Source organism: Panthera leo, chromosome B4, assembly GCF_018350215.1.
Source record: "Panthera leo isolate Ple1 chromosome B4, P.leo_Ple1_pat1.1, whole genome shotgun sequence".
NCBI classification, from domain to species: Eukaryota; Metazoa; Chordata; class Mammalia; order Carnivora; family Felidae; genus Panthera; species Panthera leo.
Genome location: NC_056685.1, coordinates 98451775 through 98471488, shown reverse-complemented (window position 1 = coordinate 98471488; position 19714 = coordinate 98451775). Strand labels below are relative to the sequence as shown.

The 19714-nt window shown below is 38.9% G+C and overlaps 1 protein-coding gene across 1 annotated transcript in view; it reads left to right on the top strand.

Moving 5' to 3' along the window:
• Nucleotides 1–587: 587 nt before the first annotated feature.
• Nucleotides 588–19714, top strand: part of KCNC2 (potassium voltage-gated channel subfamily C member 2) — a 194785-nt gene continuing 175658 nt past the window's right edge. The window contains exons 1-2 of the mRNA XM_042947191.1: nucleotides 588–672; nucleotides 2577–3258. Coding sequence (XP_042803125.1) covers nucleotides 2596–3258 — 663 coding nt within the window. The 5' untranslated portion in view covers nucleotides 588–672; nucleotides 2577–2595. The remainder of the gene's footprint in view (nucleotides 673–2576; nucleotides 3259–19714) is intronic.

Genomic DNA, 19714 nt, shown 5'->3' with positions numbered 1-19714 from the left:
AAAGAAAGAAGGAAGGAAAGAAAGGGAAAGAAAGAAAGAAAGATAGATGTTGGAGTCCTAGTTTCCAGTACTTGAGAATGTGATCTTATTTTGGAGATAGGTCTCTAATGGTGAAGCCATTAAGGTGGGCCCTATTGCATTATGACAAGTGTTATTATATACAAGGGATATTTGGACAGACTCAGACCTGCATAACAGGGAGAATGATGTGAAGAGACACAGGGATAAGATGGCCATCTGCAAACCAAAGAGAGAGGCCTGGAATAAGTCCAATCCTCAGAGCCCTCAGAAAGAACCAACCTAGGCCACACCTTAATTTCTACCTTCTACGTCCAGTGCTTGGAGGTAATATTTCTACTGTTTAAACAGTCCAGTTTGTGGTACTTTGTTATGGCAGCCCTAGCAAACTATACAAGGCCCAATAAAATTTGAGAGAGGAATTGAGCAATTAGATAATTCCTTTGGTACTTGGATATCTGTAGCTCGCCTCTGTAGCTTCTGATAGAGAACCCTGAATTTTCACTTGCTAGAGCATTATGTTCCTGGAATAAACTTTTTAAACTTGTTTTGTTTTATATAACCATGATGTGGTGACTGGAGACCTACATTTGACTGGAAAGAGCAAGCCAGAGCCATGTGTAAGACTCGAGAAACAAGACTCACTTGTCACCTGTAAGTAGACCTCTCTCTCCTCTCAGCTGTCATTAAGGGGGAAAAAAAAATGGAATTGGTCTTAGAGATGCTCTGTCACTTGTTGGGAGGGGTGGGGCAGTGGGAAGAGAAAGGGTGTGGAGCGTGGGGTGTAAATAAGGCAGGCAGAAGCTCCAGAGAGGGTGGGGATAGAGCTTCACGGAAGAAAAATATATGAACCTGGTTGGTACAAGAGAGCTTCCCCAGACCCACCCACCCACCCTTTCCCGAGCTCTGTGCTCTGGCGCTGGTGGTTGACGGCGAGTGGTGCGGAAGGGACCGCTCTAGCGGCGGCTGCTTGCGGGGGAGAAACAAAACCTGCAGGTCCAGGTCGGAGCCTGGGGACTTCCCCAGCAAGTGGGCGAGCTCTCCCGACCTGCGGTCAGCTCCGCCGCGGCCACGGCCAGCCGCGGTGCCCGCTCCCGGCGGGGTCGCGGAGCGCCGGCTGGACCCGCCCCGAGCTCCATGGTTTGCCCAGCCCTGCGCGATGGTGACTCTGGGCGCCGAGGCTGGCGCGGGGCGAGCCCTCAGCTCGCAGAATGAAGGCGGGGAGCGCGGCCGGCGGCCGGCGGGGGCTGGCTCCGCGACCCCAGCGCCCGGAGGAGCGGCCCAACCACCTGAACCCGGAAAACGCCAACAAGTAGTTTCTCGTTGGAGCAGGGCTGCTCGGCTGGGTGTCAGGACTCAGTCCGGCTGCCCGGAGAAGCTCGTCCACTCGGAAACCAAAGCAGAACCACTTTTCTGTCGGTCTCGTTAAGGTATCTGGGGGCGGCAGGGGAAGGGGGTGATCTGCAGGGAAAGGCATGCTGACCCTGCAGGCAGGCATCCCCCCCACATTCCGCAATAGGAATGTGGAGGTGAAGCCCTGGGGAGAGGTGGCTGGGAGACTGGAAACCGGGACGCTGTCAGCTCAGGGATCCAGGGGGTGTGCCTCCAGCGGCTTTTCCCAGGGCCTCGCCCCTCCTAGAAAGCAAGCCCCCACCCTCCATCCCCCAGGCGTTTGTTTTTCTTGGGAAGGGGGGATGGGGTGGGATGCGTTGATCACTCGTATTCTCAAAAAATGTATCCTATTTAGTGGTTTCCTTTCCCAAGTAATAATAATATTAACAACAACAACAACAACAATAATGTGAAAAGGAAATTGGATCAGGAAATTAGTCACAGGTCTCCTTGGTGAAAGGCAACAGCAGGGAGATTTTTGTGCTTTGACTTCTGCGTTCAGTCTTTGTGCCTGGTCCGTGAGGGAGAGTGGAGGTGAACCGGGAACAGGGCACGCAAAGGGTGCCCTGAGTGCCGGGGCGCTGCGAGCCGTCCAGAGTCCCGAGGGTACGCGCGCAGTGGGGGGCTCCCCGCCCCGTCCGGGGGCTCTCACCCAGCACCACCAAGTTGTCTCCGTGGAGGAAACTCGTTGCCTAAGAGAACTGCCTCCAGGCCAGGGGGGCGCGCGGAGAGGGTCTAGGAGAGCGGAAGAGAGGGGCCAGGGCAGGGGGAGAGAAAGGGGGCAAGAGAGGAGGGGTCTGGAGAGAGAGGAGGGATGGGGGTTAGGACCTAGGAGCCGGTTATTTGTGAGAGGGGAGGGAAGTGAAGTGTGGAAAGACGAAGTAGGAGAGATCAGAGCAAGGGGAGAAAGGTGGGAGGCCGGGAAGAAGGTGTCCTGGAAGGTCAGGGAAGCTTAGACCACCTCAGTTTTCTGGAAGCCCGGGGAACGTGTGCTGCTAGAGGCGGGGACAGAGCTGGGCGCGCGTTTCCTCCTGGGAGGGTCCTTTGCCCCTCGCCCGTCTCCAGCCCTGCCTCCTGGGACTCGCGCTGGGAGTGGGGGTGGGGGTCACGGCGCGGCTCTGACGGCCGAGATCTTTAACTTGGCGCTGTGTTCGCCTCCCCCCCAGTCATGTCTGAGCCACAGAGATGGGCAAGATCGAGAACAACGAGAGGGTGATCCTCAATGTCGGGGGCACCCGACACGAGACCTACCGCAGCACCCTCAAGACCCTGCCTGGGACGCGCCTGGCCCTGCTCGCCGCCTCCGAGCCCCCGGGCGACTGCCTGACGGCGGCCGGCGACAAGCTGCAGCCGTCGCCCCCTTCGCTGTCGCCGCCGCCGCGACCGCCCCCACTGTCTCCCGGGCCGGGCGGCTGCTTTGAGGGCGGCGCGGGCAACTGCAGCCCCCGCGGCGGCGGCCGCGAATTCTTCTTCGACCGGCACCCGGGCGTCTTTGCCTACGTGCTCAACTACTACCGCACAGGCAAGCTGCACTGCCCCGCCGACGTGTGCGGGCCGCTCTTCGAGGAGGAGCTGGCCTTCTGGGGCATCGACGAGACGGACGTGGAGCCCTGCTGCTGGATGACCTACCGGCAGCACCGCGACGCCGAGGAGGCGCTCGACATCTTCGAGACCCCCGACCTCATCGGCGGCGACCCCGGCGACGACGAAGACCTGGCGGCCAAGAGGCTGGGCATCGAGGACGCCGCGGGCCTGGGGGGCCCCGACGGCAAGTCTGGCCGCTGGAGGAGGCTGCAGCCCCGCATGTGGGCCCTTTTCGAGGACCCCTACTCGTCCAGAGCCGCCAGGGTAAGGCCAGAACCGCCCCCTTCCCTCTGCTCCAGCGCCTTCCCAACTCTCGGTTCTCTTCCACCAAGGGCCCCTGGGGTGCGGGAGGGGGTGGGAGGGAGAAGGGAACCTGGGCTCCCTAAGGATGAGATTAGCAGCCCGTCTGGTGCAAGGTAAACTCCGGGACCCTGGCCGCCATCCTCCCCGCCCCCTCCATCCTCCACTTCTCCTCAACTCAAACAGATTTACTCTAGCAGATGGGAACTGAAGGGCAAAGGTCGACCTCTCGGTGCAAGTCTGTCCGGAACCTTGTCCTGAAACTGGTGTCGCGCTTCACCTTGAGGGTTTTTTTTTTGTTTTGTTTTGCTTTTCCTGACTCTTTTGTTCCAACTTTTTCGTTAATTTGGATGTTTCTTCAGGCCTTCTGGTCATCACGATTTGACATTTTCAGTAAGGAAGGCCTGACACTCCACATCTGACCCACTCAGAGCAGTGGCTCCAATTAGGGATCTAATCTGAAGACAGAGAAGGGAAAATGGAATATACCTGTGTGGCTGGGTGGGGAGAGGGTGTGCCAGCGGGGTCACTTTGTGAAGACTCTCCTGAGTGCTATTTGGGCCTGTCTCCTTCCAAGGGGGAAGAAAGCTGAATTGTTTGTCCCAGTGAGTTGAGCAGGGACCCTACCTGCACGTTGAAATTGGGAGCTGGTCGTTTTCCCCTTGGGCTGTATCTGTGTTTCTTACAGATTGACTCTGAATTGGTCACTTGGTGATGCTAGGTTAGTCCAATTGTCTAAATCTGGGTAATTTAGATTGTGGCAAACTTTATTTTACTCTTCAGATTGTGAGTCCATCCTCAATTTTTTTCTTTTCAGTTTCTAGCTTGAATGACAGTTTAAATTTAGTCCTTGAGACTCCCAATTAATTTTTCAGAATCCCATGAAGGGACTATAAAAGTAACCAATACTGGTTTCTCCAGTTTAAAGGGAATAAAAGAAATATAAATAACCAAAAAATTATACAGTATGTGAATGTTTTTTAATTATACATGAGCACAGAGTACTGTATTTAGTTAAATCTTTGCAACTGCGTGTGTCTGGTTTGCTTCTGACACTGGGAAAAAATACCCCCAAGGCAGCTTCACTATGGCTCCATCCTCATTATTGTCTTTTTCTGTATGTCAGAAGTCTCTGCATCTGAGATACTGTGCAGCTGCCTATCTGATAACTTGTCAGAAGATGTGCTTCTGATACCACTGTAGAAGTCTGAGGATGTGTTTTGTTTTCAGTTTGAAATAGAATATGAATGAGACAATTTTAAGCATTGCTCCTCTGTTGGATCTGGCATTTAAATGCATACATAGATTTTAGTGTTTGAATATGGAATTAATAACTTCAACTCTGAACTCTTCCTGTTAAGACCATTCTATAAATTCAACAAGAGTTGGATTTCAAAACAAAAACAAAAACAAGTGCATATTTACTTAAATTAAATCTAGACTCATGACCATTACATCTGTGGTTGGTTTTTTTTTGTTGTTGTTTTTTTTGTTTTTTTGTTTTTTATTCCAGCTGAGTGCCACAGTACTCTTTCCACTTGGTGGCTAAAAAGATAATCTGAATTTGTTTTCAGGCTCATCATGTGATTTTTTTTTTTTTCCAGATTGCACGCTATAAAAAAAGACAGAATGTTTTATTATCTTTCCTCATGATAATATAATAGATTTCATTGTGGCCTAGATTACATAGCAAAAACTTTAAGTTGGTGTTTCATTTTTATTATTGCTATGGAAATTGATTTTATTGATTATTGATCAAAGGGTAGACTATTAACTTGAAAATAGTTTTAAAAAAATGTTCCTAAGATTTCATTGTAACAGTAGTAGGGTTTGACATGTATCCATTTTAGGTGAGGAAAGAACACAGATGTATTAGAGATTAACACAAGGTCAAAGAGCCATTAGAAGTAGAATCAGGTGAGAATCACAGATCTGGAAAATTTCCTTGAGGTCACTTCATGAAGACCCTTTATTTTATAGATGAGGAAAATGAAGACTGCAGATGCTAAGTGATGGCCAAGGTCATACAGCAAGTTAATAGCAGATCCAAAATTATGCTGGAGGTCTCATGACGTCTTCCCCAGGCCCTTTTTACCATAACCACTGATTATAACTGACTGGTTTATGAAATCTGCAGATCATGTTGCTCTTGAGATTTAATGCAGGATAAGACGCTTACTAGAATTCTAACTTGAAAGGTCATCTATGACCTTCGGTAGAGGTCTTTGGTAGAGGTTTTACCCTGCACCACCCACCATTAGAGTCAAAATACGGGATTTGAATTAACTTCTTGAACCTGTTTGAACTTCGCATTTTTATTGACCATTTGATATGTGATGTTTTGCTATCTTTCAGATTGGCTAACATTTGTGGGGCTTGTCTTCAGGGAAATCCCTTTTCAAGTTATTGGGGGTTGCCTAAAAAGAGTAATCAGAAGTCACCATTTTACTGAAATGTGATTTAATATTTTTATATGAACATTTTTAGTTCAGATGATGGACTGACTTAATGTTATCTGACTAGTTTGATAAATAATATTACATTGGGAGGTCAACAGGATGAAATTAATATTTTGCATGGACATGATTCTAGGAGACATAAGTCAATTATCAAGTGGTTTGCTTCAGCTGTGGTCTTACTTCCACAAGTCTCATTCTTAGTAGAAGTTAAGTATTTAACTTTTATAAACCCTCTTTACTTTTTTTACATTAGTTCATCTTTTATTGATATACTTGAGATGAACAATTTTAACTGGCTGAATTCCTATTTCAATTTGTTATACCTGTCATCAATGTCTTTATCTTTTCCCAATATTGAGGAGATTGGCTCAATTATATAACAGATATGTTTTATTTCTAACTTTTACGAACTAAAGTGCCAGAATGAAACCACAGTGATAGGAACTGGATAGGTAATTAGCTGAATTTTGTAACATTGTATTCTTGCTTTTTGTTTTGGTTGGCATTTCTCCCTCCTTTATTGCTTTAAATTTATGATGTAAATACATATTCAAAAGGTCAAAATTGTTCAGGTTAACTTGGTAAAAAAGTTTATATTTTATACTTAAATGAATTTGTAAGAATAGTATTCCAAATAGAAATTTATAAGAAATCAAATATAAGTGGTCATGGAAACCTGTTCTGAAAAAAAATGAGATCAGGAAATAAAAGGAGAAATTATTCTGTTGATGCCATTGGGTGAAATTTACAAATAGCAAAAATCAAGGATGCATAGATGTATTTGTGAAAATGTTTTGCATTGTATATTTCCCAATTTAATATCTAAGTTTAAGAGAAATGAAGGTTGTATGTGCTTTCTTCTGAAAACATTATATCGTAGTTAAGTGGACAGGTGCCAGGCCGAAATTCTTTGATTGAACTTCTGGATTTTTTAGAAGTGAAAAAAAAATAAGATAAGGTCAACATACCAGAATCAAAATATTTTAAATAATTTGTTCCCAATATTAAGGAGCTGAAAGCAGTTATGTTTCTCCTCGCTCTTCCTCGGTCACTTGTTTATCTTTGGTTAGGTGATAGGGAATTTTGTTTTTCTTTTACCTTTAAAGAGCATAGAAAGAATAACTGCCATGGAACCACATTTAAGATGTTGGCTTTTTGGTCTTTGGGTCCAGATCATTTTATGTATGTTCTCCGGCCTTTATCATTATGTGCAGATCATCCTGAATCATCCATGGGCTATGATAGAGAATCAATCATTTGTTAGATTTTGAAAATACTCATTTTATTAGTAATTTTAAATTAGTTTATTTCCACAGAATTATTAAAATATACTCCTTGAAACTATTAAAAGTTAAATTTCAATATATAGAACTGGATTCAGAATTGTACATATTTAATTTACTTTTTATGGATTATTTTTTCCTCTTCCTCAAACCACAGATAAAATAGGAAAGAAGTGATCTAAATAACTGTTTGCCAGATTTGAGTGTAATGCGTAAGTTAAAAAATTATAATAAGGAATGGACTATTTGAGTCACATATTAAGATTAAAGAAAAAAGTATTAATATTTCTTTTGTAAGTATTGCTGAAGTTTAAAGTATTATTGGCCAAATATAGCTTGTTCATAAAAAAATTATTGTCAGTTATTAGAATTTTTAGAATATTTACTCAGTGAGTATTGGTTATGCAGTCACTCAACTATGTCAGTTATCAGAATACATGGAGAAGATATAGTCTTTTGCCCTCAATAAGCTCACCACTCTATTTATAATAAAACATTTTCTAAAAACATTATCTATTAAATTAAGAAATGCAAAAAAATTCCAGGGATATTATAGATAAATTTTCTTCAAAAAAAAAAAAATGGAAATATTGCCTGACACATTCAGGAAGACATTCTATTTAGAAATGGTGGTGTTAAGGTATTGTTAGTCTTTATTTTATGATGAAAGTGTTATCTTGGTTTTCCTGTTTTTACAATGATTTATAGGCTCTGTCTTTATAATATTATTGGACAATGTGATGAAGGCTGTACTTATACAAAACAACCAAATTATTTAGGGTCCTCATCTCCTTTCCATTTTAATTAAAAGTCATGGCCAACTATATGACAATACTAATCCAAACTTCAGACCCCTGAAAAAAGTGTGCTGAAATGTTTGGTGTTTTTGCATTTGCCCATATAAACATGTAAGTGTCCTTTGACTCTTTCCAGGCCACTAACTGTAGAGCTCACAAAGTAATTAACTTTATACTTCTATTCTGAGTATTGGATAGTTCAGAGAGTAACTAATTCAATACATCATTAAAACAATCAAATAAGTTCTTCCTTCTTGAAATCATTGTTGCACTATATGCTAACTAACCTGGATGTGAATTAAAAAAAAAAGAATCAAGTAAGTTCAATAGAAAATTATATTTTCAGTTGTGTATTTGATCACAAACTAGGTGATTTAATTCACTGCTGAGTATTAGGCATGCCAAAGGTGAATGTAGTTGGAAAGATTAGGTATGACTTTATTCTGTGATATTTTGCTAAAAGCTCATTTGTAGACTTGAGTTGACAAAACTAATGCAAGTCAAAGAAATTCTTCTTCTCTATTGAGAGTCTTATTTTCAAAGCAGCTGAACACAAGGAATGTGTAGCCTTATATAGAAACATGCCGGTCAACCTTTCCCATTTGACAATGTATATCATTATCATTTATTTTCGCTACTACAAAAAATGCACTTTCAGGCCTCATATTTTTTGAACTTCCGAGTCATATCCTTTTATTATGGCAACCTTTAAAAACATGTCTAAATGAAATAGTAAAGGGCACTAAAGGACTGATGAAAGATAAGCACAGATCTCCAGAAGGAAATATGTAGCGGCAACATAGTGTAAACAATAACCATCAATATATTATACAAACTTAATCCACTTCTTTTTGAAATATGAAGGACTCTTTTTCAGTATGAAGGACATAATTTCAGACTCTTTTTCAAAAAGCAATCTGTCTCATATCAATATATATGAATAGATAGCACTGCTTTTACTTATAGGTTGAAGGGTGGTCATTAATTTTAATATCATATAGTCAATGTTTTCACAGAAAGTGACTAAAATGTGGGTATTTAGGTGGAGGAGAGAGCAGGAGGAGAGAATATATGGAAGCAGTATTGGAAAACTGCCTGGGTGGGATGTATGAGACCCACACACTAAACTAGATTTCACAACCAGTGGTGTGACCTTGGAGAATTTACATCATCTTCTTGAGTCTTGCTTTCCTTTGACTTATTCTGGAAAAAAGAAAATGACACATTGGGCTAGCTAGTGTCCAAACTTCTTTCCAGCTTTTAGATTTTGAGGTTTGGAGGAAAAATAAGATACTGATTGCTAAAAACCCTGGGGAGAGGGTGGGGGAGAAACAAAATGTCTGCCCTCATTGTGATTGTACTCTAAGGACCATTACACTAATGAGGTAAACCAGTATTGATTTTTTTCTTGTTTGTTTTTTTCACACTTATAACTTTCTGCCCTTTTTTTTTCCCTACAGCTGTTGGGTAGCTGCTGCTCTGGTTACCATAGAAACAGGTTAGCTCCTAGCTTCCTGTTCCCATTGAAAACAGCTTTCCCTCAACCACATATTGATCTCAGGAAATCATTTTGCTGTGGCTCAGTCATGAAACCCATAAAGATGATTGGCTCCGTCATTTCCTAAATCTGAGATTCAGTGCAGGTGTATATCCATCCACCACAAGGATAACTGATTAGATAATCTCCGTTTTATTTCCATTTGAAAAGTGTCTTGTCAAAGACACCATCCTTTTCCCTTTCCTGTATCTTATACAGAAGGAAAAGTCTTATTCACTTGAGGATTTACAGATATGCCTAACACACATTTAAGTGTTTACAAAATAATGTCAAATTATTGAATTCTAATATCTTTCATAACTCCTTTTATTAGAATAAACATAGAGAATAGAATGCTGTCTAACATACTTAAAATAAATTTATATTTTAATGTACCCATTAATGAAGAATATTTAAAGGTAAATACATATGTATTATATAGTGTTCTATATTTCTCTTTTGGGAAAATAGTTTTTCTATTTCAAGATATACATGTTTACATAAAAAGAGGATAGATTCATTGTCGTTAACATAGATGCGTACTCAGGGGATAGGTTTATAAAATTTTTATATGTTTAAGCAATGAATTTTGTAGGAATATGGCTTAAAGTTTTGATTTGAGAATATTTGTGTGTGCGTGTGTGTATGTATTATATGTATATATATCCAAAATATATGCTCTTTAAGTGAGATTGATTACTGTTATATATGACAGACTTCTGGTGTTCATTAGACATAGAATCGGAAGGACACTGGTGATCACTTGGCACAATTGCCTCAATTCATGGAAGAGGCAGCTCACTTGTTCATAGCTATGGCTAGCTTGCGACAGTAGCAAGGCTAGAATTTAGACCTTCTGATTTATCCCATTCAATCTCAGTTGCTTAGTCTGCACTGTGTTTAACGTTAGATGTGCAATCTTTAGCTCTTAGGAAGCAGCAAGCATGTTAAGAATAGCATGGGTAGGGTCTGCCCTTTCCCTATTCTGTTGCTTAGTCATAGCGGGGAAATTGTTACTGTTTTATGTATTCACTTTATTTCCAGACTCCCCTCCAGGTACAGCCTTCCATTGCTGCCTCTCTAAGTTCTACATCTTACTGTTCTACTACCTTTAAGGCCTCAAAACTAACCTGCTTATGCATTTACCTCCTATTATTTCCCTTTATCCCTTTGTGTGTGTGTGCCTTTTATAATATGTTTCTCTACTCTTACTTGATTTATTGCCTTGGGAATCTATCAGCGTGAACCTAGTTCACTCTGTTAGTAATGGTTAATATATTTTATAGAGCATTGTGTTCTCACATGTAATTAACCAGATTATAGTGGTTTTACACAAGATAACGGGTGAGTCAGTGGAGTGAAAGGTTTGGAGCTCTTGTTAAGATCTGCAGATGAGATTGGATGTTGTTGTCAGGTCAGTAAATACAGGGCAGAAAAACTTTTCCTTTAGCCTTTCTTCAGTGGACAGTTTGTCAAAGGTGGTGCTTACCAGACTGTGATGAAATGTAAAACAGCATTAAAATTTGGAGGTGTTTGAGAGAATGTATTTTACAGGAACCAAAACAGAAGAAGTTGGGCCAAAGTGTCGCTGGTGGTATTGGGAAAAAGACACTCTAAATAATTTATGCAGTCACTTGACTGACCTTTTCCTTTGAAAGTTCATAATACTAAGGACATCTTTGTAATCTGACATTTCCTTAGTGTTCCATGTATCAAGAAAATTCTATGTAGACGCCTCAGTAATGTCTTCTTTACTTTCTGTTTGAAGACCCTGGTGATTTGCTATCAGATCCTAGAGTTTTGCTATTCTTTACATATCTTACAACATTGCTGACATCTTTGAAAATTGAAGCAAAGGTCAATATAGCCTTTCTTGGCTGGTGTTCTGTGATTTCGCCTCAGCAATGGAAGGTGTTCTCTCATTTGAGATGTCTCTATAGAGAGTTCCAGAGATGAAAATAAGCCACCTTTTGGTCTTACTTTACACCAATACTTTGTCCAGAATTTTTAAGTTGTTCACTAAATGATAAAATACAAATACATTTTTAAAATAGTGATTATAAGTAATTTTGTCAATATATCCAAATAATATTGTTAATTCTAAATTTAAGACAACATGTTTAAGCAAAAACTGTTTGAACCAGAATAAAGTTATTTGTTGAGTGGTTTGTCAGATTGGGTTCAATGAAAACAGCAGAAATTATTCAGAATTTACGTTAAATTTGTGTCTGTGTTTGCAAATTATACAACAGAAATTCAAATATAGGGTTGCTTAATTTGATATTTTTATGTTTATTGATTTACGGTAAAATGCTATTTGCTAAAAGTGAATATTGTGTAATAATTGTATTGGAAACAGTAACAAAGTAAACATAACAAGAATAAACTTCCTTACTATTATAGTTTGATTTATCATCTGAATTGCCTTGCTTCTCTCTTGAGGTAAGCAATGAGAAGGCCATTATAAAGGTTTCTAAAATATCTTTAATAAAACTTGTCTTTCATATAAATTGAGTAGGAAGTGGAGAGAATAGAGCCTTAGCTGGCCCTTTTTTTGTGCAAACAGAATGTAAGCTGCAAATATTTTTTTTAAGCTATTGGAATTTTATGATCAGGCCTGGTGAACCTATCACAGTCATATAGAAGTTGAAGGACTGTTATATCTTTATCATGATTGAGAAATATTTTGAGCTTATGCTTAATTTCCGGGTTCATAAGGTGTTGATGGTGCTTTGATATTTAGAGTACACTGCCAGAGGTATAAAATTCAAGAAAGTTAATGAAATCAAGCATATTTTAATTCACTAATAGTCTTCAACGACATTCAAAATTGATTAGTTTCAATGCAAAAACAGGGTTGTTTAACTGAGTGACTGAGTGTGCTGTTCAATTCAATTTGTAATGTGCAGTCTGAGTTCTTTAGTTTTTTTTTTTTTTTTTTTACTGTACTGAGTATTGGTTTTCAAAATCTGTTCATTCTATTTATTTATCAATCATTGATTTAATTCATCTGACTTCTCTATCTTAGATAGTTTCTTGGTAACATTATTTCTGAGTAGTTGACTTTCAGTTCAGCGTTTGGTTTCTTTACCAACAACCTTTTGTGTTTCCTCTCCCTTATCTTGTATTGATTGGCTTATGAAATAACATGTTGTCATCGGGTGTTATTACATTTCTCTCTAGCTAAACAAACTGGACAAGCACCAAAGACAAAAGCTTTAAAATGCTTTCGAATCTCTTAGCTGACAATTATTGAGCTTCAACTATTGGCCAGGACTAGTTTGTACTGAGTAAGCAAGAAGGGCTAAAGTTTGACATTTCCTTTTAAGACACTTGTATTCTGTTGAAAAAGAAGACTTGTACATCCATAGTTACGATACAATACATTAAACGCCACAATAGAGACATTAGTATAGTTTGAACACACAGACTGAGGAGGGACCCACTTTACAGAGGAGATGACATTTTAGTTAACTTCCAAAAGATAAGTGTTTTCCAGCAATCAAGAGGAAGGTCAACAGAGTAGTGTGCAAACATGGAAGAATGCCATGCCATGGTACTAGAAAGACCAGAGGGCCAGAGAAGAGGCTTGAGAGGTAAGAAAGATTGAAACTGGAAGTGAAAGGATCTCTGGGCTTAGAAAGGAGATTTCCTGATAAGGTGTGAGATACCCAGTCCAGGGCAAGACTGAACACTATTATTTGGAAAACACAGTGTATTCCAGAACAGTGGTTCTGAATCTTAGATGTGCCTAGAAATAATGTAAGATGATGACTGAATTTTGTTCCTTGAGTTTCACTCCAGAGATTCAAATTCAGTAGTCAGATTTGGATAAGATTCAGATCAAGTGAGCATCTTTGGGGCTGCAGTTGGCTCCTAGCCCAGTACATGCCAGTACTTTGATGTGACCGTTGCAAGAGCAAATGCAATTTAACAGTGAATTAGGACAATAATCATGCTTAGACCATTATTTCCCAAAGTGCATTTTATAGATCTGCAGTTCTCCAGGATATTAACAAGGGTTGTTCCTCAAAAGAGTTCCATTGACAGATGAATTTGGAAGCCAGTTTAAAACAAATTTCACTAGATTTTTATTTTTTAATTGTATTAATTATTATTATTATTATTATTATTATTATTATTATATTACAGATCTTTTTAAGGTCAAAGAGTTGAAAGACGGGCTCTCTGACATTTGGTTTTGAGGTGGGAGTGAATTAATGCTAAGGGCTAGACTCAGTTGGCTGAGTTTGAATCCTGACTCCACCATTTGCTTGCTGTGTAACTTTCGTAAATTTGCTTCTCTAACCCTTTTACTTTTCATCTGGACTGGAAATAATAGTATCTGACTTAAAGGATTGTTATGAAAGTAGACTGAATATATTCATGTTAAGAATCCTTTGGGCACCTGGGTGGTTCAGTTGGTTGAGATCTGACTTCGGCTCAGTTCATGATCTCATAGTTCATGAATTCGAGCCCAGCATCAGGCTCTCTGCTGTCAGCTGGAGCCCACTTCAGATCCTCTGTCCCCCTCTCTTTCTGCACCTACCCTGCTCACACTCTGTCTCAAAAAAAAAACCAAAAAAACAAAAAAAAAGAATTCAGCATAGTGCCTGTTTCCGTAAATGTCAGTTCTATCAACATCATCATCATCATCATCATCATCATCATCTATTATGGTGTGGTTGCAATAGCATGATTTGAGGAAGCTTTCTGGCATTTAGAAAGTTCATGAAAATATAAGTTGTTTGTTCCTGAGATTTCTCATGTGGATACTGGATAACTGTCTGGGAAATTGTAGGTACTCAATTTTGTCCCCCAAGAATAAGTAGTGATTAATTAGAACAATATCTAAGACATATGTATTATATGCCAGGCATTTTGCAACTGGCAAGGTGAAGGCATATTTCCTGCCTTTAAGAAGTTTGTGGTCTCCTGGAAGAGAACAACAAAAAGGAAGTGACAGTGCAATGACATGAGATCTCCAGGAGAAGCAGGCGTAGCGTATTTTGGAAGTTAACATAGTCTTGGTAAGGTTGGAAAAAACCTCCTGGAGGAAATGTCTCTCTTGGTACCAGAGGATGGAGAGGAGGTAGCTGGACTTTTCAGATGGAGAGAAAGCCTGCACGAAATTCTAAAAGGGAAAGAAGGCATGGTCTGTGCAAGATACTGTAAGTAACTCAGGACAGCTGCAGCACTGTGTAAGGGATCGTGAGATGTAGCAGGAGACATAAGCTGAGATTGGATCAAAATTTTGGTAAGCTCTGTTGAGAGGGTCTGGTCTTCCTCTGGTGGTAATGGGGGAGCTCTTGAAGAATTTTTAATGGAGCAGTGGCATACAGATTTGTAATTGGGAATATCGTTCTGAAACCTTTGTACCTGAAGAGGGGATTGGGCTGGTGCCGAGGAGTGCAAATTTGTCAGGAGGACTGTAGTTTAGCATGTTATTGCAGTAGTAATCCAGGTAAGAAATACTGGTGACATGAATTCAGACAGTGGCCAGACGGATGAAGTAAAATGAACATAGTTAAAGTGGAATTGTTGATTGATTAGGTGCAGTGAATGAGGCAGAGAGAGAAATCAAGAATGTCTTTCTAGTTTTTGTCGCACAGTGAGACAAGCAAAACCTTCTGACTTTTTTCTAATCCAAGATTCTGTGATTACATGATTTAAGAGTCTGGTTTATCAGTAGTTCTTCTTTCAAGGGATTTAACACTATAATATTTTGTATTATGTTTTGTAAGTTTTATTTTATATTTCAATACCAATTACCCAACTATAGACAGCCATTTCATAGATTTTATGGTTGTGAAATTAGATGCAAGTATGTCCCTTAAAATTTTTGGTTACAATAATTCCCCACCATAAAAAGGTGGTGAGGACTAAGAAGTCCTCTCTAGAAGAAATGTTAGCTTTGCATTGTTATTATTTTGGTTTGAGGCCCAAGAAAATATTAACCTTTGCATAATTTCTAAGTTGACTATCTAATGTAGACTCCAAAGCTAGAAGCTTACACTGAACTGAGGATCCAAAAAATTCTCATGAGATTCTGTGGCTCTAAATACTCCTTAGAAACTTACTTCAAATAAATATTTCCTTTAGAAAAAGTCCAGGAAGGAGCAATTGTAGTGAGGAAGCAAAACAAAATGAAAGCAAGGAAGAAGATGGTGACTTCAGGTCCAAGGCAGAGTAATTCCTTCTAAAGCATAAATATACCATGCCATTTTCTTGTTTAAAATCCCTTTATGGCTGGCATATTGAGGTATACTCTGTTTTGCCTGACTCTTCAGAATCTGTCCACTACCTATGTTTCTAATAATAGCTCTCATAATCCACCAGTAAAATACTGACTGAAGTCAGACCACATGTTTTGCCATTTCTGAATTTCAGGTATGTGTTCACGTTGCTCTGCATTTGCATACAGTTTTCTACTGCTTGGAATACTTTCTCCTCCTGGCTGTAATAGGTTTACTCAGTCATCTTTTAGTATCCTGTGTAATTATCAAGTCTTACTTGACACCTTCTAAACTCTCTCAAAAGTAGTTAGTTTCTTCCTGAATGTCCATATCACTTTGCAAACGCAGTATTATAGCGCTTAACTGACTAGATTATTTTCCCAAGGCTACGGTAGCAAATTACTACAAGCTTGATGTCTTGAAGCAACAGAAATTTATTCTCTCACAGTTCTGGAGGGTAGAAATCTGAAATTCAGGTTTCAGCAGGATTGGTTTCTTCTGGAGGTTCTGAGGGAAATACTGTTCCATGGCTCTCTCCTAGCTTCTGGTGGTTGCTGGTAATTTGGGGGTTCCTAGGCTTGTAGATGCATCACTCCAATCTCTGTTTCTGTTTTCACATGCTGATCTTCCCTTTGCATTTCTGTGTTTCATTTAGTTCTTATAAAGATGCCAATTATTGTATTATAGCCCATAATAATCCAATATTACCACATCTTAGCTTAGCTAATTATCTCTACAAAGATGGTATTTCAAAATAAGGTCATGTTTTGAAGTTTGAGGTGCACATGAATTTTGGGGAGATACTGTTCAAACTGGTACATGAACTTCACTATTTTGACAACACATTTGTTTTGTTCAATACATCTTTTATTTTCTGATTTCTCCTTTTCCATATCAGTGTGTTCTCATTTAATGGATACAATATATAGAATATCTTTATGAATCTTTCTGAAGATACTAGTTAGACAGTTTTTTAAAGTTCTCTTACATTTCTGGTATTAACTCTGAATCTTCTATGGATATTTTTTTCTATTATTTCATTTTTTTTCTCTTTTATGCCACTGATTTTCTTCACATATCTTTCCCTTTGAAAGAGGGTAGGGGTTGATTATAGTGTTATGTGGGTATATAGGCAGGATCAGGTAGAAACCTAGGATTCCCTTCAGAGTGGGTGGGCAAACTAGGAACCCTCTCAAGGTCTAAGAAAGGATGCTCTATTTGGAGACAGGACTTTACTGTATTTCAGTTAATGTGGAGTGACCTTTCCTTCTGTTTTTCTCCATGCACTTTGAGGAAATCTGAGGCATTTAGAAATTTGCTTCACTTTCCTCTATCAAATCAACACACCTAATCAGGATCTGTCTTCCCCTCAGTTGATTCTCGACTTAATTTAGAGAGCTGTTCTTGTGGACCATATTTTGAGTGAAAAATCTGTAGTCAGCCACTAAAGGAAGTGGGGGACCTCCAGGTTGCTCCACAGCCAGTTTCTTGTCCTAGTACCTCTTGCCTTTGAGTTTGGGTTTCCTCTGGATTTCCTTGTCAAAGATTGGACCAATCCGAGGAAATGCTCTCTCTTGCATTTATATTGAATTCCATTCTGCTTTTCTCCTCAACCTGCATTTCCATTATTCCAGTGCTGTTTGCTCTATGTCATAGTATTTCTGGCTCAAGAATAGCAATGTTTCCTGCTTTCCATCTCTGTGATTTTTTTTTCATCATTTTTAATGAGAACTTAGCCAAGGAGATGAAGTTTACTATCTTGCACTAGAATTTAATGATATGTGTATAAGCTTCTTGTCCATACTTGTTATGAACTTGTGCCATTTATTCTTCTTGTTGTTGTCATTGTCCTGAGTTATAAACAGCATCTGGTAGTTTTCTCAGTGAGTTTTTACCACCATTTTAATAATTCATAAGTTTCTACAAGGATCACTTCTCTATGATTCTTCCCTACAAAGTCATTGTTTCTTCTTATTTTCTTTGAGCCCACCTACTATATCTACTTTTATCTCTTGTGGAACCTAAATATTTAATCTAATGAAGGAATTTAAAGCCTCACAGTGGTGTATGACTTTACCATTGCTGTAAAGGAGATTATTAGACTACCATTATTACAAAATCCTAGAAAATTCTCACTTGGAGACCAGTGAAACTTTAATTTGTCATCTGCCCATTGAGAATACATTCGTAAGAATGTGAACTTTGGTAGTTTAACAGATGTTTTTTGGTACTTAAAGTCCCCAAATAAAGTAATAGCATTAAGCTGAAATAATGTTTACATATTGGGGCACTTTAATTTTTCACACAGAACCGTTGCCAGTGGGACCAAATGCCTAGTCCCTATTATGTAGAGAAGCATCTGACTGATGATAATAGATGGCACTGATTATCTCACTAATTACATGGAAATCGGGCCTTCACTGAAGGATGCTGTGTCCTAAGAAAAGATACTAAAGAATGGATGTTGTGGCAGCAAAGAAATTAGCCAAGGAGAGCAGAAAAAAAGATTCCTATTCATCAAAGTACTGTTATCTCATTTCATTTAATAAAATAGAAATATCCAAAGGTGAATTTTTCCCGTTGTATCTAGAATATACTTTATCAAACTAATGCAGTAATGAAGACCGTTATATTAAAACCTAATTTTGTCTGGATATTTCCTCTGAGCTGTGGCAAATAAAAGGACTGAGAAAGACATTTGAAGAAACATATGTGCACACTAATGGTTATGCAAATGGATAGAAAAGCCTTCATTTATACAAATATACTCTCTACATTATAGAGATAAGGTAAAACTGTATTGTTTTTAGGAAAAACCATTGAGAGATAATAAAGTAAAACTTATACATTAATAATATTCAAAACACAGCAATATTAAATCAAATTTATGTTTTTAAGATTAAGGGTCATTACAGTTTATTTACTACTATTTTTCCCTTTCTTTTCCTTTCAAGTTTTTATTTAAATTCCAGTTAGTTAACATACAGTTAACTAATTTTAAACTAGTTAGTCAATGTTAAACTAATTTTAATTTCATGTATAGAATTTAGTGTTTCAACACTTAGTACAACACCCAGTGCTCATCACAATAAGTGCCCTCCTTAATCCCCATCACCTATTTAACCCATCCCCATGCACCTCCTCTCTGGTAACCATTAGTTTGTTCTCTGTAGCTAAGAGTCTGTTTCTTGCTTTGCCTCTCTCTCTTTTTTGCCCCCTGTGCTCATTTGTTCTGTTTCTTAAGTTCCATATATAAGTGAAATCATATGGTATTTGTCTTTCTTGGACTAATTTTGCTTAGCATAATACTCTCTAGCTCTATCCATGTCATTGCAAATGGCAAGACTTCATTCTTTTTTATGGCTAGTAATATTCCATTGTCTGTCTATCTATCTATCTATCTATCTATGTATATATTATATATGTGATATATATATATATATACAAAATATATATATATACATATGTATATACAATATACATATATATACATATATATGTGTGTGTGTATATATATATATATATGTATATATATAGATATACATATACATATACACATACATACACACACACACACACACACACACGCACATCTTCTTTATGCATTCATCAGTCAAAGACCCTTGGGCTCTTTCCATAATTTGCCTATTGTTTATAATGCTGCTATAAACATTGTAGTGCATGTATCCCTTTGAATCAGTATTCTTGTATCCTTTGGGAAAATATCTAGTCATGCAATTGCTGGATCATAGGGCATTTTTTTTTTTTTTAACTTTTTGAGAAACATCCATATTGTTTTCTAGAGTGGCTGCACCAGTGTTTTTATTTATTTTTTAATTTAAATCCAAGTTAGTTAACATATAGTGTAATAATGATTTCAGGAATAGAATTTAGTGATTCATCACTTAAATATAACACCCTGTGCTCATCGCAACAAGTGTCCTCCTTAATAACCATCACTCATTTAGCCCATCCCTCCACCCAGTGACCCTCAGTTTGTTCTTTCTATTCAAGAGTCTCTTATGGTTTGTCTCCCTCTTTGTTTTGAACTTATTTTTCCTTCCCTTCTCCTATGTTCTTCTGTTTTGTTTCTTAAATTCCACATATG